Here is a 25,725-nt window from a genome sequence, read left to right as displayed (position 1 = left end):
ACCTTTCCTGGTAGGTCCTTTTTTAATCTTAAAAATATATTTTTCAACAGGTGCTTACCAGAGTTTTGGGGTATTGTTTTCTTCCGTTTTAGCACATTCTCTTCAAGGGTTAATTTAATTTTGCTGCTTAACATATTGATATCCTATCTTCTGACATGACATGGATAAAATGATGGCAGTTACTCGTTTTTCATATAGCTCCTAGCATAGTCTTTTTGCACGTACAGTGACTTGATTTGAGAAGATAAGCGATGGATTTTAACTTCTGCTCCCCAAAACTGTATCAGTTCATTAGTCTAATTTGTGCATGTTGGAGTTTAAGTTATTGAGCCAGAATTTAGCATAAGTAGGAAATCTGAATGCGCTGCCTGTAGGCCAGATCTGGCCTGCTTGATGTATTTATCTAGATCCCATGGCAGATTGTGTAGAAGTCTAGCTTACAGCTTGGAAAAAGATCTGATCCTTAGAAGCTAACTGTAGAAATGTGTACTTTGTCTTCAGTACCTCCAGTCTTCAGTCCAAATGATAATGATAGTTCAGTCTTTTTTACCTCTTGAGTTTATAACCCTGTATTATAAAGCAAAACTACTTCCCTCCCATTGATTCTCTTTTATACCATGTTGGATAAGATGCAAATTTTATATTTATAAAATTGTTTTTATGAAGTGAACAAATATTCAGTAAAAGCAAGACAGGAAATAGATATTCAGAGGACATCAAGCTTCAGATGGAAGCATAGGCAATGCTTTAGGTGCACATTACCATTCCGTTATTAAAAGCAAAAGGAAGCCATGCTTACAGTCAAGAAGCTTTTGCAGTATTTTGAGCTGGAAACAGGATTTAAAAGAGAGCAGATTTCCTTGAAATGCAGGAATTAATTTTAGTGGTAAAGAAGACTATCAAAGATATTTTTGGATGGAATTTTTTGTTGTGACTAACTGCCATCACTGTGCATGTGAAGTGGAGTTTCTCAGTAACGGGAACAGGAGTCAAAGGTGGAATAATGTAGCAGTTTCATTGTGTTATCATCATTGTCAAGCAATTGTTACGCTGAATAATTATTTGGGGAAAACATGAGTGCCTCTTTTCTCACTGGGGGCAAAACCACTGTCTTCTATTTGTGTTGGACATTTGGATTGTTTTCCAAGTTGAGCTTTGCATCTGAAAGTGTCTGGCTGCTTGATCCACATGCAGAAGTAACTCAAAGGATCCATTTTCTGAAGTGATTAGGTTCAATGTTTTGTGCAGCTAAAAGACCCCAAACCAAAGCTGTCATGACTAGGTGGATTTTGGGCTTCTACCCAGGGCAGAACTAGGTGGGTAGGTGGAAGGTCAACTTGGTCTAAAATAAGTCTGTTCCATGATGGGCAGAATTTACGAATTCCAGTGCCTTGACTCTAGTGTCCTGTTTCCCTCTCCTCCCTCCATCTCCATCTAACCCAGACAGTTAACAGCAGATCAGTGTCAAAAACATATTTGTACTGGGAAAGCAGTATGTATAGTGCTATGTCTGGAGCTGTGGGTATGCAAGTTTGCTAACCAGCTGCTCCCAAAAGGCATGTTAAAAGCTGAGTTCTGCCTAAGCCTCCCTCAGTGCAGAGAAGGGCAGATGAATAATGAGTGTATACGTCTTTCCTCATCTCAGATTCTTACGTTCAGGAAATATAATTGAAACTGATTATTTCTGAATTTAGAGGCTTCTCTTGAGTATGTTTTTAATTGGTCATTGGAATCAAAGTTACTGGAGAGGACAAAATATAGACTAACATACTTCATACTCACTTAGGAAATCAGGCTTAGTATGGTTTTTATGTTATGGTTAGCGCAGAACTGTGCATCATTGGAGGCTGGTAGGAACAGATCTGCAAAGAAGGCTGTTGTAGCATCTCCCAGAGACTGGGCTGGTAATCATGCTCCTCAAAGTGCCCTTTTTCTGCTGCTGTCTTCTACTGGCAGGTGGTGCACCACACTTTGGGGTTTTTTTGTTTTCTTGTAGCCTTTCTTAAGGTGATTCTTACACCTACTGTGAACACAGGCCCTTAGGATTTTTGAAAGATGAGTCAGGATGTTATAAATCTTCACAAGAAAGTTAAAATCTTTGTCCTAAATTGCTTACTGAGAATCAGGGAACTGGATGGATTAGAGAGACAGAGGTAAGGATTTAAGTCACCAGGAAATCACAGCAGAGTTTGGATATGAGCATTATCTGATTACCTGTATTTTGATTTGTTGTGTGAAGGTAGTCTGAAGAAGATGTTACTGAAATAAGAACTAAATCTCAGGCTATGAAATTGAGAAAATATCACGGCTTTAAGCTCAGCTGTGTGAGAGGGAGGACCCTTAGAACTGATGTAGAACATACTTGTTAATGTATTATGTACTATGTGCATGTATGTATTAGATCTAATATATACATATTGTGTATGTATATATATATTTAATGTTCTCGTAACCTTTTTTTTTTCCCCAGATTTTTTAACTGTTCATATTTTGATTACATGAGACACCTTCCATTTGCTTTCATGTTAATGTGGTTTGTATAATGTGACATTTCAGAGAGCTGGCAAACAGGAAGGCATATCCCATGTCTCTGGGCATGGAAACTGCTAAAACTAGAACTGCCAATTGCAGGTAGTGCTCTGGATTTTAATTTATTCCTCCCATCCCTTACAAGGATAACTGCTCCTTTCCAACAAAATGTGACTATTGGGTTTAGAATTAGTGCTGCAAGATGTGTGAAAGTGTGTGGGTTTTATCTTTTTTCTTTTCTGACTAGTGTTAGCAGAGACTTTTGAGCACATAAGATTACTACAGCGATGCCTGGATCTTCAGGGTCTCAAGGAAGCTTATCATGGTGCTTTGGTGACTTAACTACTTGTGAAGATGACTGTACTCTGGCTTTGCCAATACTGGTGCTAATATACCCCTTTTTTTATGTTTTTTCCTTCTTTATTAAGAAGATTGAGATTTGACTGAAGTGTGTATCGGACCTGGCTATGTATTTTAAAATGTGGTTTTCTTGGGTGGGAGTGCTACTGTTTGCATCTCTTAACTGAGTTTGTTAGCAAGAGCTTAAAACTTTTTTCATGTCATTCACTTGAAGAGATAATAAGCAAAAACATTGCAGGTTAAATGATTCAGTGATCTGATGGGACAAAATGGAAAATGCTGCTGGAAATACTCTGTGTTACTCTCAAGTCTGTAGGAAACTTGCATGGCCATATGTTTTTAGCTTCTTCCAAATCCTTATTAATAAAGGCAGAATGTGTGTGAATGAATAAAATCTGTGATCATCTCAAGCAGAATTGGTGCCAGGTAGTTAACTTTGCAAGGAAGCAGGATAAGGAGCTAAAGGAAAAAGTAAAGTCTTCTGGGTCTAGTTTCAGTCATTCTAAAGAAATTTAATTTGGAAAACTCCTACCATCACTTAATGTAATTTTTAAGAAGCAGGATGTTGTGGAGCAGGTTCTGCCAAGGCCTAAGTCTGAATCTCTGCTAGGGGCTTGTATGTACTGCCACAAACCAGCAAGTAACAACAAAATGTCTTTCATGCACTATAACTGGAATCGTCACCAAGAATTCCCACTTTAACTATCCTGCCTGTCAGGAGCCAATGTATACTAGAGGAGGCAAACCACACTTTTTTGAGCCTAGCTTGGTGGTGTTAGACCAGCTCTATCTCTGAAGGCAAAGCACGTATAGATTTTCTTCTAGTTTTACTTCCGTATAAAGAGCAGCCTCTCTTGCCTTCCTAACTGAGGCTGTACTATTCAGCATTGCTGCAAGAACCAAAGCCTTGACCCTGCAGCACAGAAGTGTAACTGTCTGTCCCTGTTTCTCATCTGAGCTTCTTCAGGTGGAAGCATCATACAGTATAAGTTTGGAGAAAATTCTTCAATCCAGTGTGCAGTATATGCCCACAATGTTCTCTCACGCAACTGTCAGCAGTGGTAGGAATTTAAAGCATTCCACAGCAGCAGGAACTGTCCTACTTTGCTCTTATTCGCAGTTAGCAGGGGAGCACTAGTTGATAAAAATGTGTGTAGTTTCGGATGCCCAAGTAGGTCTTGGAGTGTAGCTAAGGACAGCTACAGCCTAAGTTGCTGAAGAAACTTCTTTGCTAGCTGTAGGAGTCCAAAGCAGCTCAGAATGCTTTTTTCATTACTTTGGTTTTATCCTTGATGTAGGTATTGTGGGAATCAGCAGGGTAGAGAAAGAGAAGGTGAAATCGCCTCATGAAGTAAAAAGCGGTATGTGTCTGTGACAGGGATGATTTCTCTGACCGTGCAATTGTACACACATTTGTACTTGTGGTGCTTTTAAAATATTTGTGGTTGTAACTAAGAAACTGGTTATAATGTCTTCCTCCTTTCTCACACTAGTAAGAAGATGTGGAAACAGGTTTGAGGGAGCTGAGCATTGGCTGTGTTTTGCTTACAGGTGGAAATACTATTCATTTGAGGCTTTCGGAACGTTTGACTTCATTTTTACTCCAGTTGTAATCAAGAAATGAAGGGTCTGGACTTTGAAAGAGAATGGGTAATGGTGGAAGGCAAGAGAAAGGATTTAGAGGCTTTTCTTGCTTGAGAAAGATCCCTGACAGCACATCTCAACAAGTTGTGCTTTTATAATGAGTTCTGTGGTTGTTTAGAGATACTGTAAATAGCGCATTCACCACAGAGGATGCACAACTGGTAACGAAGTCATGCACATACTTCTGCTTTCAAACACTGGTCCTTTTTGCTGTGGATCCTCAGTGGTGTGAAGTTGTTTGTATATGCTTTTATCCAGCTGAATATAGAGCATGTTGTTCTCTTGCTGTTAAAGAGAGTAGTATGCTTACTATCAATTGGCAACTAATTGCTTGTTAGGATTAGGGAATTCCTTATAATCACAGATTACAATCCTTTCTCAGCATACCTTTAAGTGTGTTAGTTGACTTATTCCTTGGCAACCTCATGTTTATGGTAACAATATGTAAGCTAGCATTTTTAACAGATCCTGGAGAAATTCCTTTCTCAAGTAGCAGGAAAGTTTGGTTATTCCTAAACACATCTTATTGGTTTATTTTCGTTAAAACAGCTTTGCTGTGTAAGAGAAACTGCACAGAGGGCTTAGCCCTGCAACTTTTATTTTTTTAAACACATGTGACATTGATTTCCCTCTGCAGTGCATCTGAACAGCCTGGATCAGAGAAAATAGGTCTGGAAGAAGTCTCAAAGCAAGAATCAGCTGTAATTATAACTCCTGATGTGGTTATTTAAACTATTCTTAAAGATTTCCAGTGATGGATACTCCTGGACATTCTGGAGCAATCCTTTCTAATATAGAGCAACACTGACCTTCAGAAAACTCATCCTAAAGGCTGTCAGGACTGAGCTATGCAGTGTAGATGTGGAAAAGAGATTATTCCTCTTTACATGTGCTTAAAAACAATTGGCATGTTTTGTTACATACTTTTCTTTACCCCTGTAATCACTTTTCGTTTAGGATGATTAATCCCAACTTTATCTCAGTTGTTTCCTCATTAGAGGACCTCTGTCCTGTCTTGTGCTTTCTTTGGATTCTTTATAATTAGATCATAGTTTTCATTAAGCACAGCATCCAAAACCTGCCGTGAAGTCACATGTAAAACTCTTTTATTTCCTTTTCTTAATATCATAGCATGAGACAACCAACTTGTGTTCATATGCCTTCCTGCAGAACCCCATGCAGTCAGCTGGGCAAGGAGCACTCAGTTTCCTATAGCATTCAAGGTGCTTTACATAGGACTGTGCTGGCGGGGCTAAGCTCAGTTATACCACTGTGCTGGGTGCCATATAATGTTGGCCCTGCAGGAAGGAGTCTGCACAGAAAAGGAAAAATCTTACTCCAAAGGTTGAAGAAGGCTCAGATCGTTGCAAAGGGGAGTGTTTAAAGGAAGTGTATTTGAGAGCAAAGCTCAAACTATCATCCTCCCAGCACATTTTCCTCTCCTTCTTCTGTGATTCTCTCAATCGCATGCTCATCCATCATCACATGGATGAGACCAGTATTAGTTAATGGACTGAACTCTCTGTGTTAGGCAGTTACTTTCTGTGTGCTGTGTGCAAACTTTACCATGTTAGGATAACATTCACAGATACGTGAATACCTGTGTACGGTTAAAAGCAAAGGAACTTGATTATCAAGCTCATGTTCTCCAAAATCATATCTTCTTTAGACCTTTTCAAGCCCTACCTGGTCCACTTAAAAAGAAAATGTTCTTTTCCCTGTGTGTTTCATAGTTATTGGGGTGTGGATCACAGTGGAATGGATGTGACACGACAATACACCCTCCCTGAAGTGCTTTTTTTCTATTCAGGAAGCAGAGAAATGATGCCATAAGTCTATGGTAACTACACTCCTGCCAGTCTCTGTATTAGGTCAGGTTATGGCAAGAGAGAATTAGTAGGAAAGCAGGAGTATCTCAGAAATAATTAGGCTAGAGGTCCATTCCCAAGCAACCGTTGGAGAGTGGTTTGAAACCACAGGGAGTGAAATACAGCAAACTGTGGCTCATAACTTGTGTGTACTGACCTGCTTTTCCTTCAGCATAAAGAAAAATGTTATACTAGTTTGGCTATACATGGCAAAGTAGTACAAATTATCTGTTTTGACCTGATCCAGAAATGCTGGCCATTTTTGATCCATGGGTACTTCAGCTTTTGTAAGGGGAGAAAAATAGCCATATGAATGATGTAGCCTCTTAAATAATGAAAATTAACTTGATACAGAAGACTAATCTTGATTTTATAGATTAAAAAAGGGGAAGAATCCTGACATAAAGGAGCTGGGGTCACCTCTAAAGTGTCTATCTGGTTATACATAATATGCTGTTCTCTAGCGACCCCTTTCCTGTAAGGCAGGAGTGGATTTTCCAGCTCTGTAAGGGACATATCAGACAATACATGTACATTGTAAAACTCCATTTCAAAGAACTGATAACTTAATAGAGAAGGTTAGTGGTTTTCACTTTCTTTTGAACATGCTTCAATGCAGATAGAATTCTTCTGAATAGAAAATTTGAGACTAGTATAGTATGGAAATTATCATGTGTTATTTATCTAGGATAAAAGCAAAAGTAGTTATTAACATGTGCAGTCACTTTAATTTCAGTTTTATTTGGAGATGTTGTGATGTGCATAAGCCATATTTTTTTTTAAATCAACAGAAGCAGGCTACAATTAGTTTAAATTGTACTAAGCATGCAGTAAAGCAGAATAGTTGTGTGTGTTTGATCACAAAGGGGTCTGTTTTGGAATTTTGGAAAATTGTATCGATTAATTTGCATTTATATGCTAATAAAAATGTGCATCAGCCTTGCCTTTACTCTGTGTTCTTATTCTTGGAATGCATGTCATGATTCCTGATAAAACTGAACTCTGGCTTACTTTTGTGCCTTTTCCCTCATCACAGATGTAACTGAATTGCTTCCTTCCGATAGGTGAATATTCTGGGAACGGAGATGCTTCAAATGTGTGTTATCTTGTGGAGAACACTGGCAGCCCCATTCACACTGCAGAGGCCCAGTTACAATGCAGTGGTATTTCTCAAGTAGGAAATTTAAAGCTATTCATGACATCAAGCCCCCATCTCTTAAGTTCAGTTTCAAATGCACAGGGTAATTGTTCCAGCTTCTGAGTACAGCATGCTGTCCTAAGGCATACCGCATATGAAAGGAACTCAGTGCTTCACCAGGTTCAATGTGATGATACTTTTTAAATAGATAGGTTGCTGCTATTGGCAACACCCTAAACAAAAAATGTGCTTTTAAGTTCAGTTCAGGATCAAAGGGGTATCTGTTTCAGCTTCCAAAAATATGTGCACTGTGCTGAGGAGTCCCACATAATGAAGGAAGTCAACAACGCTGCACTGGGTTAAACTTCTAGGTTGTCCTAAAATGTAGATCGGGTCATCTCAAAACAAATATTGAGGTCTGAATTCAAGAGGAGTCTCTACTCTTCCTATGAGACCAATATTTAGTGTTCTGGGGCATGATTTATTTTACTGTCTTAGTCATAGAGACTGTACAGCCAGAATGTATCTCGACCCTGTTTCCCAGTTGCTGTCTCAAGTGTGCATGGGGATCAGCACTGATTTAACCAGATGTGGGATTCTCCTTAGGAGCTTCTAATCCTGGCCTAGCTTTTTTCAGTGGAGAATACCTTTAATAGTGCCATCTGTGATAGATGGAGTAGTGTATATAGGTCTGTGCTTACCCAGTGCGTTCTGCAATTTACAACCCCTTGCTGACTCCTGTTTGTAGCTTTACTGAAGAGTAATAGAGGTAGGTTGGAACCTTATGCAACCTTAAAAACTAGAGCCTATGGAGAAGTGAAGGCATGACCCAGGGAGCTTAAGGACCAGAAATGGTCCTAGTAAGGATTTAGAAGGGCCATCTCTTCAGTGTCATCATTTGCTTCAGCAACAATTCACAGCTAAGTTAACATGATGCTGTGCTACATGGTCTTGAAATGTCTGATTGTAATGGGATGCTTTATGTCAGCTAAGGTGACAAGTGCACAACGTTTATTAGAGAAAGTTGCAGAGTTCGGCTGTTGTTATCTGCAAGTGCATGATGCTTTGCCCACCTCCTGTTCTCCTCATTGCCTTAAGGAAAACATATTTTCTTTCATGACACTAATAAATGTCAGTTATAACGAAAGCATCTTCTCCAAGGCTAGTGTGGCTGTGCTATGGCTTTTCAGTTTCTTTAATGCTCAGTTGTTCTGAAATGTGTTTCAGTTGCTCTCTGTTAATAGCCTTGATTAGGAAAGGTGCATTAACTCATCTGTTTCTCAACAAGTTGGTTTTGCTTCTCATTTGTCTCGTGTGTTAAGTTTTGATAAGGGGATAGTCCCTGCCTCTCCTTTTATTGTTGGCTTTGTAGTGTATTTCTCAATATGTTAATTAGGAAGTCATACTTTGTGATGTTCCTGAAGAGATACCATTCATGTAATAACTGCTGTGAGCAGACTAGGACTATGTAGTGCTTTCCCCTCCCATATATTTCTGTGCTTTACAGTTTTTACGTTACCTTTCTGGTTCTTCTGCACATATTTCTAGTAAGAATAATCTTAAATTCTTTTTCTGGACTATCTATATATTGTTTTCTGTAGCAGATCCTTTTCTGATTTGTTTCTGCAACACATGTCATTTACTGATTCTTTTATTTCTGTTGTTAACTGAGGAGATGAAGTTTCTAGGGCCATGCAGAAACTGCAGTTCTTACAACAAGATACCACCGCGTGGGGACTCCAGTATCTACAGCTTATTTCTCTTAAGTGTGGATTGCCACATGCATCTTGAGCAACTGAGAGTGCCAAGAAATATAAGACTTCCATCTTACTATCTTCTGTGTTACTCTGTGGCTGATAACTTGTGATCTTACAGCAACAACTTCAGACCTGAGAAAAGATGATGCAACTTTGCTGGAGCCATTAGGGTTGAACTCATTTGTGTTGGTCATGAACATGTCCCCAGGTCTGAAGACTTAAACAGCAGTAGCTCAGGATAAGCTCTTTCCAGGAGAGTGCTCTGAGAGTGGTCATTAGGCCTGTTGTGTTGCATTAAGGACATGGAAGAAAAAACTTCGGGCAAGTTTCCTTTCCTTTAAGATGCTAGCAACAGTGATTTCTTTACTTGTCACATTTTGAGGATGTTAACAAGTAAACGATAAAAAGACCAGAATTAATTGTTAAATCTTGAGATGCCTGCAGAGGAGAACTCGATATCATAATCGTTCTTGAAAGTAGTGCAGTTCCAGAGTCTCTTGTAAGGATGTTTGCATTGAATTTGCACATGTTGTGCAGTGGATGGCTGAGCTTGACAACCTACAGGGAAGGGGCAAAGAAATGTGGGCTGTGGTTGTTTTGGTTATTTGTTGTTGGTTGTTTTTTATTACTTGAAATAATGCTTGTGTTGCCTTATTTCTTCTTTCCTAGTAACTTTGCCAGGGAATTGTCTTCTGGAAGTTCTGCGGCTATAAATTATGTCAGAAGTTTGATTTTTGGCTTTACGCAGTGACTCTTTCTTACAGGGCTTTTTTTAGGAAGTTTCTCTTTTTTTTGACCAAGTGAGATCAAGGCCAAACACATGTTAGAAAGAAAAATCTTGGTTTGAAATAAGTTACCCTCTACTTAAAGTGAGCGCTTCCTGAACTTCTGTTCCATCTCTGTGTCCCCTTTTCCATGTTTTCAGCTCTTGGTGAGCGTTAGTTTCAGCCCCAAAGGCTGGGGTAGATGTGATTGTTCTGCTCTTTTCCGGCTTGCTGTGAAATCTCCTTTCTGTGTGAAAATGCATTGACAGGTTCTCTCATGTGACTTGATTTGCCAAGTGGTACATGCTGTGAGTATCACTAAAAGCCTTCACATCTGAGTGCGTGAGTTTTTCAGTATTACTTGGTTATGCATATACAGCTGTTAGAAGAGTTAAGCATTTACAGGTGTATTGCTATGATCTGGCCCTGGAGCAGTGAAGTTGTTTTATGAGTTTAATACAGAATGATGGTACTATGCCAGCTGAAAATGTCATCTTTTCTGATTTTTCATCATGCTTAGTGTAACAAAAGTCTTGTGAATTAACTTCTCAAAGCAGCTGATTTTAGGTGTTGCAGGTTGGGATTTCCATTTATCCCTTGAAGTAATATGATTTTAGAGCAACATGCCTGCTGACCTGAGCAACTTAAAGCTCAATCAAGGGTATTTTCCTTTGTCAGCATGGCACAGTTAAGGATATGTGTCAGAGAGTCCCTGTGGATAACTGGGTTACTAGGATACAGTGTAGGCTCTGTTTTAATTAGACAGTTACTCTTGTCTTCAGGCTGTCTGTCGTTTCATTGCTTCTAGAGAGTTTGTAGTGATAGTGCAATTTCAAGAAATAAAAATTACTTTGTTAAGGACATAAGGATATTTGTATGCACTGGGTGCAAAATACTACTCACGGATGTGTCATCTACACGAAAGAGAGGCTAATATAAATTTAATTGGTCTTTTCAAAAACTTCCAGCATCTGCATTTTGGAGGATGCTTCAGTGTCGAGCATAAACAGAAAGCTTCTCAGTAGTCATTCGTTTGGGTGAAAACTGACACTAGCTCTTTAGAGACTAAAAATCAAATTGCTGTGTGGAGAGCAATTAAAGAAAAAAAAAAACAAAAAAACAACCCAAACAAAAAAAGGATGGGGGAGGAAGGGAGAAAGCTTTTTCTTCCTAAAAAATGTGACCTCTTTATCATGATGAGCAAACCCGATGCGAGTTTTTCTTAGAGTTAACCTTTGTAAAGCCAGTCCAAGTTTGTGTGTACTTTATCCCTAGCATAATGCCAAAAAAGCCTGAGTGCTCTCAGCAGAAGCTACACTTGGAGCTATAATTTCATTTGCCGTTTTCTCTGTGTGCACACATGGCCAGCCAGCCGGTCACAATAGAGCACTGAGCCCTGCACGAAGCCATTGCTCTCCTCAGCTGTGGGTGACGGTCTGTAGGAACGTGTAGTGGCCATAGAAGGCTTTCGTGTGCGAAACATCCACCTCTCTTCCCCCTGAGGTGCTGGAAACGGTATGAATGGTCATGGCTTTCTCATATTCTCTGCATTCGGAGAAGTTCTAGAGGGGAACTGTCAGCTGGAGACGTGTTCCTGCTATAAGAGCTTTATGCAGTTCCACAACTGAGGACTTCTGCATCATTTGGGTTTGCAGGTGTTGTGTAGGTGTGACAAACTGTTCTGTGCATGGGTTTTGTTCCCAGCCCACTTGTTAGCAAAGTTGTGGTTTTTCAAAAGTAATAATATTGGTTGGGAGATGAACCTCATTGTGTGCTTGTGTTTGTAGAGTGGGTGGTGGGGTTGTTTGCTCTCTCCCCATCTGTATGTTCTCCTGCCCTTACTGACTGATCTGGTGGTATGTTACAAAAAGCTTCTCTTCAGTTACAAAGTTTTTCTTCCCTTTCATGAAAAACAGCATGTGTTACAATGGTATTAAATTAAGAGAAGCTGTAGGCTTTTCCTTTTAATCCGCCAGTTACTGGAAACTACTGCAGGGTCCTGTTCTGCCTCAACAGCGGGTATGTTCAGAAGGCTCCTGGATCGGAACATAGGCTTCGGATTTTCTGATGAGGTGTTCTGTGGGCTGTGCAGTGGAATTTGGGATCCCAGACTGCCTACAGCTCTTTTAACATGATGGTTACCAGCAAGTCCTAAAGGAAGTTTTGAGAGCTTTTCAATGTTGAATAAGGAAGAATTATAGGTGTTACCAGTTCATTAGTTTTCAAATGCGCTATTTAACGAGGAGTGTCGTATTTTTTAATACGCTCAGGTATGAATGCAGTTACACTGTCTTCTACTTAAACCTCTTTCTTTACAAAGTCTTCATCACCTCTGCTGGCAATCAAGTAAGGGTTTATCTTTGCCCTTTCCCTTTGTGCTTTGCTGCACGTTTTCACGTCATACAGAGAATAGAAGCTCATGCTCATTTGCTGTAGAGGAGGGAGAGTTTCTTCTGTACTTGCACCTGAGCAGCAGCTGAGCCACATCTGTTTGCATGTGGATGAAGAATGACTTCAAGATGTTCCTCTTCTTTCTTGGCTATAGATTGAAAACTGAAGTGTGCAAAAGTGAGTGTGTGTGTACATAGGCACTCACTTTGCATGCTTCCTGTTCACACTGTTATTTTTCTCTTAATACAACTTTTTATCATTTGTTACAAAATTTTATCTTCAGCTGCAGCACAAGACTGCCAAGATTCAGCAAACTTTTTTTACTTCTTTACTTGCTCTCTGTTTTAGCCTTTCAGGTAGTACAAGCCGTTTAATGAGTGAAATCATGAGTGCATGTGGTAAATGGTGAGATATTCTTTTACAATAAGAAAATGAGCATCTTCAGGAAACGGCTGTTATGACTCCAGATGATTTGTGTCCTTTGCGCAGCCTAAGCAGCAAGGGCACATTGGGTATGGGTGCAGCATGTGCTCTGGGAACAGACCCTTCCAAACACTGCCCAGAGCCCCACAGAGGAGCTAGAGCTCTGGAAGGCAGGAACTGTGCAAGCTCTCACCCCCTCCTCTCCCTGGCTTTTGTGTGCCAGGGCTGATTACTGTCAGTGTTCAATCCATGCTTAATGCCTCCCAGAGAAGAAAGCAGACAGCTTTTCAGCTGCACATGCTTCTGTGACTGGTATTTTCCTCCAAGCCAGACACCTAAGAAATTTAGTTAGATGCTTACACAAGAGACCTGTGTAAATTTTTTGCAGTGATCTAGTGCATACAAGATCTTTTTTGGCAGAAGCTGAACTAAATGCTGTTAAATAAATTGGTTATTAAGCGTTAAGCCATACGAAGAAGAGTTATAATTTTTTTCGGATACATTTGAGTCTGTCATTTTTTCTATGCTTGGGTGGTCTCATCCTATGCTGGGTTCAGTTATTTAAATTTCTTACTGTTTCTCAAAGAAAAATTGAAATGAATTGTTAAAAGCTTTCTGTAAACGTGGTGTGCTACTCTACCCTATAGTCAGGGAGCTGTTTCAAGTGGTAAATATTCCTAGTGAATCCATAGCTTTAAGAATTTGAGAACTGTTACCTAATAGAATCTAGTTAGGTAATAGGCTCAAACTTAAACAGGGGAGATGTAAGTTTGATAGAAGGAAGAAATTCTTCACTATGGGGTGGTGAGGCACTGGCACAGGTTGCCCAGAGAAGCTGTGGCTGCCCCATCCCTGGCAGTGTTCAAGGCCAGGTTGGATGGGGCTTGGAGCAACTTGGGCTAGTGGGAGGTGTCCCTGACCATGAACTGGATGATCCTTAATGTCCCTTCCAACCCAAACCATTCTGTGATTCTATGAATAGGATATTTCCCATAATACTTGGCATGCATGTAGTGTCGGTTGCCTCTCTTATCTAAAATGCCTTTGTTTGAAACAGTGGGCAGTAATAAAAGAACAGTTTTTCTCCTTGCCTAAAAAAAGAAAGGTGCTAAAATTGAATTTTTTAGACCACTGTGTTAGTACACAGATGATTGGGTTTTTTGAGGTGATGTATGTTTGAACTGGTTTGCAGCTAGGCTGCTGGCACTTTCTGATGCTTGCAAAATTTATTAGCTGTTGCTTAGTTTCTAAAAAGTAATAGAGCAGAAATTACTAGTTTTATTCTTAAGGTTCATTTTTATCAGCAGTAAAGACTGCTCTATTACATTGGTTGGTGTCATCCCTGTACCTATCATCTATAATTTAACATTTTTGTAATATAGGAAATTACCTACATTTTAGTATAAACTGGAGTTGTGATAGTGTATCATTGCCACATTTTAATAGCAGAGTGCAGAAAAGTCTTGCAACTTTTTTGAAGCCACATGAGAGATCAGTGGCAGGGGCAAAAGTTACCTCTTGAATCCCACATTTAAAAATATATGAAAGTATATTTATTATAAATAAATATGTAAATATGGAAACTTATGAACAGATGAATATATATTTGGAAAATCATCCTTTTTTTACCTTATTATAGAGTATGGAACAGACATTACTTTTCAGCACTGCGACTACAGGAAGGACGAAAACTACATCTCTCTAATTGCTTTTGGGAAAAATTACTAGTCTAGTTCCTGGTTAGTGAACACTCATAGCTTTCTGGCAAGCCCACATGGTATATTTTTGTCACTGAAGTCTGTAGACTGCAGCAGTCCTTTGCTGTAGTCATGAGACTGCATGTGTTATGGCCCTTCCCGAATTCACACAAGTCTGCACCAGTGTTAACGGTGCACGTCTGTGCTTCTGTAAATACGGATTTGGCAGTTGAAGGGATCATTGTGCTCAGTGACAGGTTTCATTAATTGTGAATTTAATTCAGGCTCTAACCAGTTCTGCAGGGCAGCAGAAGCAGCGGAGAGTTCGTCACCCCAAGCCCATCAGCACATTTCCTATGCTGTCATTCTTCCTGTGTCCGAAAGTTGTTGTCTGAGCTGAGGCATTGTACTGGTGCCATCTGTGCCTCCTGTGGCCCCAGCCACAAGTGCTCTCCTTTCCTCCCCTTTGCAGTAGCTTGGGATCACAGCTTTGCTTCCTAAGCTAACTGTTCTTTCTCAGAATGTTATCGGCTTGGTGCAGTTTGGCTTGTCTGATTGTCAGCCTGTCGCCAGTGCTGACCTCAGTGGCACTACAGTTGCTGGATGGCAAAACTGTCACCCAGCAGCTGTGCAAACAAACAAGTCAGCATTGATATTCATCAATAGCTTTGTGCAGTCGTGATGTTGAGATACACCAGAGCATGTGCAATCTGTCTGCTTTCTTTGTCCCACGGTATAGCCAGATCAGCTGCTCTGCGTGGTGAGGGTGTGATTGTCATACCGTGGTGTTCCTTCACCTCCTTCCCTTTTTCCTTTGCTTTTCCTTCCTCTTTGTGGGCTGTCCAGCTGCTCTGAGGCGCATCTACTGCATATCCCATCTGCTCTCCATGAGCGGCACATGCAGTTCTAACAAGCAGTACTGAATTAGTACACTGTTGTTCTGTAGGTGACAGAAAACAATAAATTGTATTGTTAATGGCATGTCACTAATGCTCCCTGTTTCTGAAATGCTAAGCAAAGCAAAGAGCACGGAAGAGTAGCTCGTGAACTTGCTGATGAGTTGTTTCAAAATCCTAGACCACAAGTGAATTTTCCCCACTCCACTTACTTAACTAACTGCTGTTACCTTGTCTTGGAAATAAAGGGAATAAATGAAATAAATACTAGCCCATATTGGCCTTGCCTCTTATGCGTGTCTATTGGACAGTTTATGGTGGTGCAGGTGACTCTTCAGAAGATCTTTTTGCCATGAAGTCGCTTCCAGCAGGATCTGGCCTTGTGACAGCTTCCCTATCCTATTGAGCAAAGATAGAGGGCAATCTCTATGAGTGAAGGAAAATTAATGATACATGGCATAGGCAAGAACAGGCAATGAAACTGTTTTGTTTTTGGAAGCACCTCTAGCTTTGGGTCAAAGATTTGTGGAGATACATGATCAAAAGTGCAGTTACTAATCAGTACATATTCACCTTTGCCGGTTATATTAACTGTTGTGTGTCGCATTTTCACATTTACCATGCTTACTGTGTTGAAACTAGCACAGCTGTCTTGTGTTACTGTCACAGGGATTTATGACATGAAGCTGTGATGAACAAGAACAACTTTTATCTGTTAGCATGTTTGCCTGTAGAACTCACTGTAGGCAAGTGCTGGGACTCCAAAGTGTGACCAAGGTGCACAGGATTTCACAGGGCTGGCTAAAAGGAATTGTGCACGGGGGAAGAAATGATTCATTCTGGCAGTGTTTGTTTCATAGCCTTGTGAGTCTTTTCCTTTAGTAACTCCCTGCTTATTCAAAATCTCACAAAGATTAAAATAAAGACTGAAAGCCTAAGTTAAAGTGGCTGCACTGTGTTCAAAAGCTGACTTCCGTGGAAGAAGTCAAGGGTAGACTTGTGTATTTGTCTTTCATAGCTTTTACAGGAGCGTACTTATGTTCTTTCACCCCTTCTTCTTTCACCCCACCCTTTCCCCTCACTCCTTCTTTTTTCCCTTTTCTCCCTAAAAGCATTGTAAGGCAGTATATTTTATAATTGCACCACAACTAAGCATCATAAAGTTGGCAGTGCCTACAATGAGTTTAAGGGGAAGGGGAAGTTGATTTGGAGTATTTGAGAGAATAGTATCTGCTATGCTGCAAAACATTGTGCATGGAATCTGTAAAATAATGCATAGACTCACAGCATTCGTATTTGGTTAGCTGTGATTAGTGGTACAGTGATATTAGCTCTGTGCATTAATACTTGTAATCGTGCTTTTCAGCTTCAAAATTTATCAAGTTGATATTTCAGCTCTTGAAAAGTTGTGTCAAAGAATTCAGCAAACAGACCGGGGAGGAGGGGTTGAGTACAGCAGTTTATCACCTTTGGAAAGTGTTGTTAGACTGACAACAGTGTGTTAACAGATAGGTGAGCTATTCCTGCAGGACCTAGCATGGGTTACTGAGTTCAAGGCATCTTCTAAAGGGTCACAAATGTAGTTACAGTTGAGCAGTGTGCTGTATCACTGTCTGGCACTTTATACTGTGTATGCTGGGTTTGATTTTAAACTGATCCCTGATGGTTTAACTGGACAGGATTCCCACCCACCCCACTTCCCCTAGCCTTTTTAATGTGCATTGCCAGTAGGTTCCGGGAAAACTGTGTGTATACTTCCATGTGCAAGCAGGATAATCAGGTAGGATAGATAATTTATGGATGAAGCCTTTGTGTGTATCCTTGAAAAATATCCTGAGGCAATTTTCTAATATTCCCTTAATATTCAGCTCTGAAGGTTATTAATTCAGTCTTGACATTTCAGAAAAGTACTCAAACAATAATCAACCTTTTCTTTGCAAAATGCATCCATATTTGGAAAAGCTCAGAAACAGAACTTCTCTGTAACCCAAGAACACTTTTGTGAGAGAGGAATAATTAGAATCATAAGAGTCACAGAATGGTTTGTCTTGGAAGGGACCTTAAAGGTCCAACCCTCCTGCCATGGGCAGGGACACCTTCCACTAGACCAGATTGCTCCAAGCCCCATGCAGCCTGACCTTGAACACTGCCAGGGATGGGGCAGCAACAACTTCTCTGGGCAACCTGTGCCAGCACCTCACCACCCTCACAGGGAAGAATTTCTTCATAATACCTAATCTAAATCTCCCTCTTTAAGGTCATAATCCCTTGTTCTGCCACTACATGCCCTCTCCAGTTTTCTTGTAGGCCCTCTTTAGGTACTAGAAGCTGCTCTAAGGTCTCCCCTGAGCCTTCTCCAGGCTGAACAAGCCCAACTCTCTCAGCCTCTCTTCACAGGAGAAGTGCTACAGCCCTCGTAGGATCTCTGTGGCCTTCTCTGGACTCACTTGAGAAGGTCCATATCCCTTTTGTGTTGGGAGCCCCAGAGCTGAACACAGTATTGCAGGTGGTCTCACAAGAGTGGGGTAAGAGGGGACTTGAATTATAGTCAAGTTATGCAAATTACATTCGTATGTGATTTTTGCACATATTTTCTGAAAATATCCGGTGAATTCTTAGCTTTTTCTGCTTTGTGTTTGAACCCAGCTATTACTGCTTGGATTCTGCAAACTGGAGCAGTGAATGTTTTAGTACAGGTGGCCCATAAATAGGGTACTCCCACAGCAGGTTGTGAATAAAGACAGCAATTATGTACTGAAGCAATTTGTCACTGACTGCTAAAAGACCAGAAGTTAAATGGATGGCTGGCAATACAAGCGTAACTACTGGACATGTTACCTAGGAAATTCTCATGAGTGGTATCAGGTCCACATTTGCCTTATGTAAAAGGAACTCCTCTTCATCTCTCATGTATCACTCATTTCTGATTCAAGAGGGAGGATCTGGTCCTCGAAATACAGCAGATCTGCTAGTGAGCCTAATATTAAGAAGTAATAAAACAGAGGAAATGAAGTGTTGCTAAAGGAAAGCAGAAGGCTTAAAGTTAGGCAAATTTTTATCCTGCATTATTCCCTGTTACCCTTCTTGTTTACTTTGTGACACCATTAGCTGCCATGAACTGTAGCCTCGCATAGGGAACTACTTTCTCTCCTGTGGTCCTCACAGAAATGCTGTTGTAGAGAGATGAGTAGGTGCAGAGTGAGAGGAGCTTGTGTTGCCTGCTCACGTCCAGGGAATGGAGTTTCACAGAGAATCTTGCTGTTTGTGCTGACTTGCGCACGTAGGTGTTTCTTCTACTGGGAGGTTTTCCGTAGCCTTTGAATTCTGGGCGGTTATGTCTAGAAATATTGTATGTGAGATTGTTTCATTGTAATCTTACTACTTGTGCTAATCTGGTGCTTTTTTGTTTTCCTCTCTCCCTCTCCATTTAGGTGAAAGATCCTTGGAGCAGCAAAATTTTTCCTTTTTCTCAGTGGACTCAAAGATGCACGAAAGCATATCAGGCAGCAGGACACAAATGGCCTTAGCAAAAAGTACTTTGGAGTCCCAAGAAAGTAATTTCTTTCAAACAGTTTTATCATCAGTTACCACTCCTTTTGATGTGACTTTATTTAACCAAGAAGAAATGGTCAGGATGTCAGAAGGGAGAAGTATGCCGTTGGTAGATGGCTCTGTAACAAACAATGAGGCTTTCTTAAGTGACGATGAGTTTATTAGTTCATTTCCAAAGGCACAGTGGACTCCTCCACTGAAGTCTTTTGTAGTTTTAACAGATCATCACTCAGTTAATACAGTAGAGCCACCAAGAGAAATGTTAGAAACTGTTTTCCTGACACCTTCATCATCTGTCTTTTTTTCACCGTATGACATCTTAAAAACAGCACAGCAGAAGACTCCGTTGAGCACGGTCCCTGATCACAGTAATGCTCCTACTGAATCAAAGCCTTTTGTACAAGATAGTGAAATGCTAGCACCAGGCAGAGACTTGCAGTTGTACCCTCCAAATACAGCTATTTATTTCACTTCCGTTCTTTCAGAGGAGGGAGTTGCAGTGCAGGAAAACATAAATGCAAGTTTAACAGCTTTGCCTTCTGGGGCTACTTCAGAAGCATCACCTTTTCATCTCAAGCTGCTGGGTGAAACTAGCCTGGTGACCCCAAATGCCACAGCACGAAGTGCAGACCTGTACGGTGACATTTACGCTGATGTGAGTAGCAGGGCAGCAGAAAGTCTCAGTCTAAGGACCTACCCCTTTCCAAGCATTCCCTGGGCCACGCTGGCGTCGGTAGCCAGTGCTGAGCCTGCTTTGTTTTCTATTAGTCTTCCACTTGCGTCTTTCCCGCTTCACTCAGCTGTCATTTCCATGGATTCTAGTAGAGTTCTTAATGCCAACCTGTTTACACATGAATCCTCCAGTACAGCACCAAATTTGCCTGCTGGTTCAGAAGTACCAAGTCAATCAGAGCTTGCCAGTGAGCTCATGAGTCCAGTGCCTTTCACAAGATCATACAGTTCTTGTTTGTATTGTGACTCAGTTTCATTTCTGCCCGAAGCAGGCTTTTCCCCAGAACAGGACGTGGGCTCAGGTGATTATGTTGAAACTTTGTCCATCAAAGCCTCTGAATTACAAGGCATAACTCCGTTTACAACTATAATTACTGACAGGTATGAATTAGAGGAGCCTACACCTGAGACTTTTGATACTTCTTTTCCATCAAGACCAGTTGTTTCATTTTCTTCAAGATTTGCAGAAATCCCTGATTCAAGCGTGTTTTTATTAAGCACTGTGGAAACTGTCCTTAACACTGGGACACCTATAACAATTTCTTCTTCCTACCATCAGCTCGCTGAAGGAACATCACTGAGCATCTCTGCTCAGTTCCCCACCCCAGTTCTGGAAACAGTTTCATTGACACCAAGCACTCACATAGACCTTCCTGGTGCCACCACCATTCTGTTTGACTCCACCTTCATTCAGAGTGAGCCGGTAGCATCGTTTGCAGTCAGTTATACAACTTTGCTGGAGTTGCCAGAATTAATGCCATCAGAATCTGTCTTGCTTGAGAAGACGTCTACAAGGGAGGAACCATCTTTAAATATTTTGGATTTCTCATCCAGTCTTTTATCGACACCATTTCTTATTGAACCTAGCTACTTGTCTCTGTCATCGGCCATGCTGAATTCTTACTCTATTATGGAAAGTGATTTATCAACACTCTTACCTCAGACCTCGTTGATTGGAACATTAGTATTTTCCAAGGATGTTTCCAGCTGGGACTTTGCTACCACTGTCAGCTCTGCCACTGATACTGAGGTTTCTCAGTTCCTTCTCAGCCAAACATCATATTTGTATTCAGATGCATCCTCTCTTCCAGGTGCATATGTTCCTGAAATAACACCATCATCAGATTTTCACTCTGAGTTGTCTGTGTTTCTGGAAGCACCCTCAGTACTGCCAGCGGGCTCTGAAGTTGTGTTTACCTCAGCTGTTACAGGAGCTACCTCTCAGCTGGAGCCTTCGCTCTCCACCTCTTACTCTGTGGTTCCTACCCTGGTGTTGCCTGCTTCCAGCACCCAGTCTGTTATGAGCAGCATCTTGCTCAATGAAACAGATCTGATATCTCTGTTTACTACCTTTCCAGCAACTCCTGTCTTAAATGTATCTTCATCTCCGCTCTCAACTGCTCTGGCTTCTGATGAGGATATTGGTGCTACAGTTAGCCCCATGCTGCTTTTAACATCTCGCAGCGAGGGCAGTGCCCACACAGCCCTTCCTCCTGCAGACCTTAACAACCTGACATCAGGGTCTGACACCATCAGCGTGACGCCCTTTCCTACAGCATCTCTGTCAGTGGCCGTGTCATTTGCTCCCACCCAGTTTCCTCCAACTTCTAGCCCTGCCACTGGATATGAAGTTCCAGCAGAAAGCAGTGTAACTTCTGGTACTGATGCATCGGCTGCTTCCACTGCTGTCCCCATGACCACAGCTACCAGTGCTGTGGACAGCCGCAGCACGACTGCTGCTGGCAGCCTGCCGACATTCTCCTCCACCCCTCTGGTGACTACTACTCAATCTGAACCTGTGGTTATAACTTCTGCAGTGAGCACTACCAAGCAGCCATATGTCTGCGACATCACAGTTCCTGATGCTTATTTAGTTACTGCAGGTAAGATACTTCTAATATTTCTATTTTGTTTTCCAGAAGCCACTGTAATGCGACCCCCTAGTTAAATTGTAGATAATGAATTAACTAAGAGAACCTTTCAAAGAAATATGGCATAAATTTAGACAAACAAGTGTAAAAGTGGTGATTTATCATTTATTCTTGAAAACAATAGAATTCATGTGAGCAAAGTCTGTTGTGATGGTGAGTTACGTGCACATTACACTGCACAGAGAGTGAACTTGCCTTCTAAAATTGCTGATGCATATATACAAATCTGCTGAATTAGAGGCTGCTTTATCATTTCATGGGTTGTAAATGAATGTTGCTGTCACGGTGATGTTTTTGCCAAACTATTAAATGTTCTGACTGAGTAAGTTTCTCCTTTCAGTTGTTGCTGCTGTTTGTAAAAACAACCTGCATGTGAGGTAATGTTGTAATATGAAAGAGGAGGGTTGGTTTAAAAAATAATTGGGGTTTGTAACCATTTTTATAATTTTACCGTACTAGCTTATATTTATATTTTCCCTCCTCCTCCTGTACTTATTTCAGTTGGATTCCGTGTGTTTGTAACCAGAAAAAGTGACATTAGTGTGTTTCAAAACTAATTGTCTTGGCATCTGTGTTTGCTTTTTTGGTGTTTTCCTATCTCTTCCTAACTTGTTAACAAAACAACACCAGCAAACTAATCCAGGGCAGCTGCAAAAGTGCAACACATTTTGCCTTTAAAATTTATTTGTAATATGTAAATCAGAATGAGCATAATCTCATCTTCCAGATATGAAGGTGAGCTGGCTATGCCATGATGAGGAAGTTGTCGGGTTTTTTAACCTGTAATTTGAGTAGTTTTGTAGGCAAGCTACTGGTGGGAAGTAAAGGCAGGATGACAACACGACATCGTTCAGTTGTTTCTTTGACCATAGTCATCTTAAGCGTGACTGTAACAGACATGACGTCCGTAGGGATGCGGGTTTTTTAAAGTGGTGGATATCCCTTTCAGTAATTAATGTCATGCTTGTTTACTTTTTATTTAAGAGAAAAGTAAATGCGTGTTTTCTGTGGCTTTTTTCTGTCCCCATCTGCATTCCATGCATTGCCTACAAAACTTTTAACTGTGTTATGACAGCAGGCTCGTTATGCACGGGTCACACTCAAATGTGAGGCAACTTTCAGATCCAACTTGAATGCCTCAGTGGCTGTTTAAAAGATTCTTTTACTATAATGCTCAAGACACCAGATATGAAAAACTAAAATGAGAGGGAAAATAAGCCTGGAATTCCTTAAACTGTATGTGCAGTCAAGGATACAGCCACACCTTTACCTTTTTCCTTGTCCATTGTCTCACTCATTTGATGGGGTTGATCTCATTGCCTGCTTTTCCATGCATTGCACAATTGAAAATGCAGCTTTGAACCAAAGCCCAAGAGTTGAAGCTAAAACGTATTTACTGACTGACATTAATTTCCAGTGCTGGCACGAAGAGCTGTTCTACAGAATGTCAGTGAATCCATCAAAGAAGTGCTCAGAGTTCAGTTCAGGCGATCGGTAGAGCTAGAGGTAAGTGGTATGAAGTGCGTGCAAGTACTGTTTGGTCAATATAATGCAATAATGGCTTTAGGTCACAGGCTAAAACAGTGCTTTAGAAACAACCCATGGGGTACTATGTCAGAGATTTATTCTAACTGAAATGTTAACCATGTTTTGGGTTTTGTTTTGGGATTTTTTTTCAATGTGAATGTGACATCAACTTCTTTACTTTTAGAATGTCATCATTTTCTAGGACAGATCTTTCTTGTTTTTTGCCAGGGGTGAGCAAGCAGTGCCCAGCCTCTACTGCTCACATCCTTGGCCTGGTGAACTGAAACTGAACTGAAAAGCTTTTACCCTTTGAAATACCTGTTAAAAAGTTTTGATCCTTCTGCTAGCTGATTGTATAGTTGGTACTTTAAACAAAACAAAACCTGCACAGCCTGTGCTATTTTATATTGTGAGGACATCAATACTTGCAGGGGAAGCGGTGGAATCCCAAATGCAAGATTTAGCAGATGAAGGGGGGGGGGGGGGGGGGGGGGCAACAAGTGGAGAAAAATCAGGTGTGCAATGGTAAAATGCTATTTTTAAGCCTTTGGATAGGCTTCTGGTCTTCCCCCACTCACAGGGCTAAGAATTGCTGTGCTCTTGTTTTTTTTTCTGAAAGCTTCCTCTGCTTTGATGTTCAAGGAATCATCTTTGAATAGTATTTTTGTTATTTCCACAAAGTGAGTGTCTGGTTGAGATGAGGCAGACGTGTACTGATCATACAATCAACTAGGTTGGAAAAGACCTTTAAAATCATCAAGTCCCAGGACTGCCAAGGCCATCGCTTGTCTCAAACCCTTTGAGTGAGAGCAAAAGACTGTAGAGGTAGTTTGGGTGTGCCTTTGTTGTATAATCAGATATTTCAAGACTGGGGACAAAATGGAATGGAATGACTGGTATAGGTGCAGGTTCAGTTGCACTTGCAATTTTTCATGGCTGCATTTATTCAGTTGTGATAGGCCAACACCCTATTCTACTTTTTTGAGTCTGTGATCTCATTTTCTTCATGAAGTTAACTCAAGTAGCAGTTTCAGTGTTGAACATAACTTGAGTTTCTCCATGCACAGGATCCCTTGGTGCTTTTAACTTCTGCTTGCTGATCTATGTGGGGAAAGAGTGTTTTGACAGCTCCTGCCATAATCACTGCACTCAGTAATTAAACAGCTCCTGTCTGATGTTTCAGAATATACCTCTGTACTCCTCAGTCGAGATAGGAGTGTTAGGAATTTCTGCCAAACTTCAGCCACAGTGAGCTACCATTATAAATTGGTGTAGTTTAGGTCCTTTTAGCAATACTTGCCCATAAGCTTTTTAGTTGTTGTTTGTTTTGTTGTTGTTTGTTTGTTTTAAAGAAGATATTTTTATCTTCTGGTTTGTGAATTATATCTTCAGGTTGTGCAAACTGGCATAGTCAAGTAAAAGTCAAAGTTCATGATGATAGAACTAATTTTCAGTGTCCTTATATGCCTCAGTAATATGAAAGTGCTTACTGTCTTAATACTACCAGCAGTGAGACAAAATCTATTCCTAAATATTTGAAGATTGATTGGAGCAAACATTTGATATCTTGCTTCTTTTGGCCTTTAAATTCCTTCCTTTCATGCTCACTATTGCCTTGTAAAGCTTTCAGTAGGTTGTTTTGGCCCAAAGGCTTTTCAGAAGCAACTGTTTTTATAAATAATGCAGTTAGCCTAGCTTCATTCTTTGTGATCCTTTTTTTATCAAAAGGAGAAAGCATCTCTGTGGAGTCATTTATGCTTATTTTATGCTAGAATGCTGCTATCGTTTCTGTTCTTTGTGATGCCTTGGGTATGGGTTTTACACTAAACGTAATTACTGCCAAATGTCTTCACCTCTAACAGTGGAGTACTAACAAAACTGTTATTTTTAAAAAGCTGTCTGTAGTGTCAGTATGTCGAGTGGTGATGTAATGTACAATTTGTCTATATTGCTAAAATTAATTAATCAACCATATCTGACTTCTGTTAGTCAAGAGTACCCAGGAACCCTGTGTACATTTGCAAGTTATGGTAAAGCAGTGCACTTCTCTAAGCTGCTTTTTAACTGTGTCTTCTATTACAGCTCACAGATGTTGCTCCCTGGGTGTGATGTAGTGCATCGCAGGAGACAGTCCTATTAAATTTAACTTTGTAGTAATATATGCTTTCGAATTAAATCCATGGCAATGATGGATATAACTGCAGCTTACTTTAAATGCAAAACAAGTTTAACACTGACAGGAGGATCATTTGAAGGTTGAAACTTTGGTCTCTGCTTATTTATTATTTTGAATATTCTGAGTTGTTGAAGTGAAAAAAAAAAAGGCTTGAATCCTGCCTAATGAAAACAATCTTTTGTAATTTTTTTCCTAGCAAAATCCTTACAGCAAAGTGAGAATAACCAAAAATTTTAAAGCTCTTGCCACTTGGTCTCAATGGATAGCATCTGCAAAAGAATAAGACCCTGTTGTTTGAATAAGAGTAATTTTTGTCAACTTTCTCTAATACAAGCCTTAT

At 40.5% G+C, this 25,725-nt stretch overlaps 1 protein-coding gene across 6 annotated transcripts in view; it reads left to right on the top strand.

Moving 5' to 3' along the window:
* Nucleotides 1-25,725, top strand: part of KIAA1549 (KIAA1549 ortholog) — a 147,424-nt gene that overhangs the window by 51,435 nt on the left and 70,264 nt on the right. For all 6 annotated transcript variants that reach the window (XR_009741793.1, XM_061444954.1, XM_061444952.1 and 3 more), the window contains exons 2-3: nucleotides 18,899-21,634; nucleotides 23,100-23,188. Coding sequence is in view for 5 of the 6 variants with exons in the window: in XM_061444954.1 (XP_061300938.1) it covers nucleotides 18,899-21,634; nucleotides 23,100-23,188 (2,825 nt within the window). In the remaining variant the exon portion in view is untranslated. The remainder of the gene's footprint in view (nucleotides 1-18,898; nucleotides 21,635-23,099; nucleotides 23,189-25,725) is intronic.

Source organism: Pezoporus flaviventris, unplaced genomic scaffold (assembly GCF_033815535.1).
Source record: "Pezoporus flaviventris isolate CSIRO_AGI_PZ_B2104156 unplaced genomic scaffold, CSIRO_AGI_Pfla_v1 ptg000002l, whole genome shotgun sequence".
Taxonomy (NCBI): domain Eukaryota; kingdom Metazoa; phylum Chordata; class Aves; order Psittaciformes; family Psittacidae; genus Pezoporus; species Pezoporus flaviventris.
Note: the sequence above shows the minus strand (reverse complement) of the source record. Positions and strands in the feature narration are given on the sequence as shown.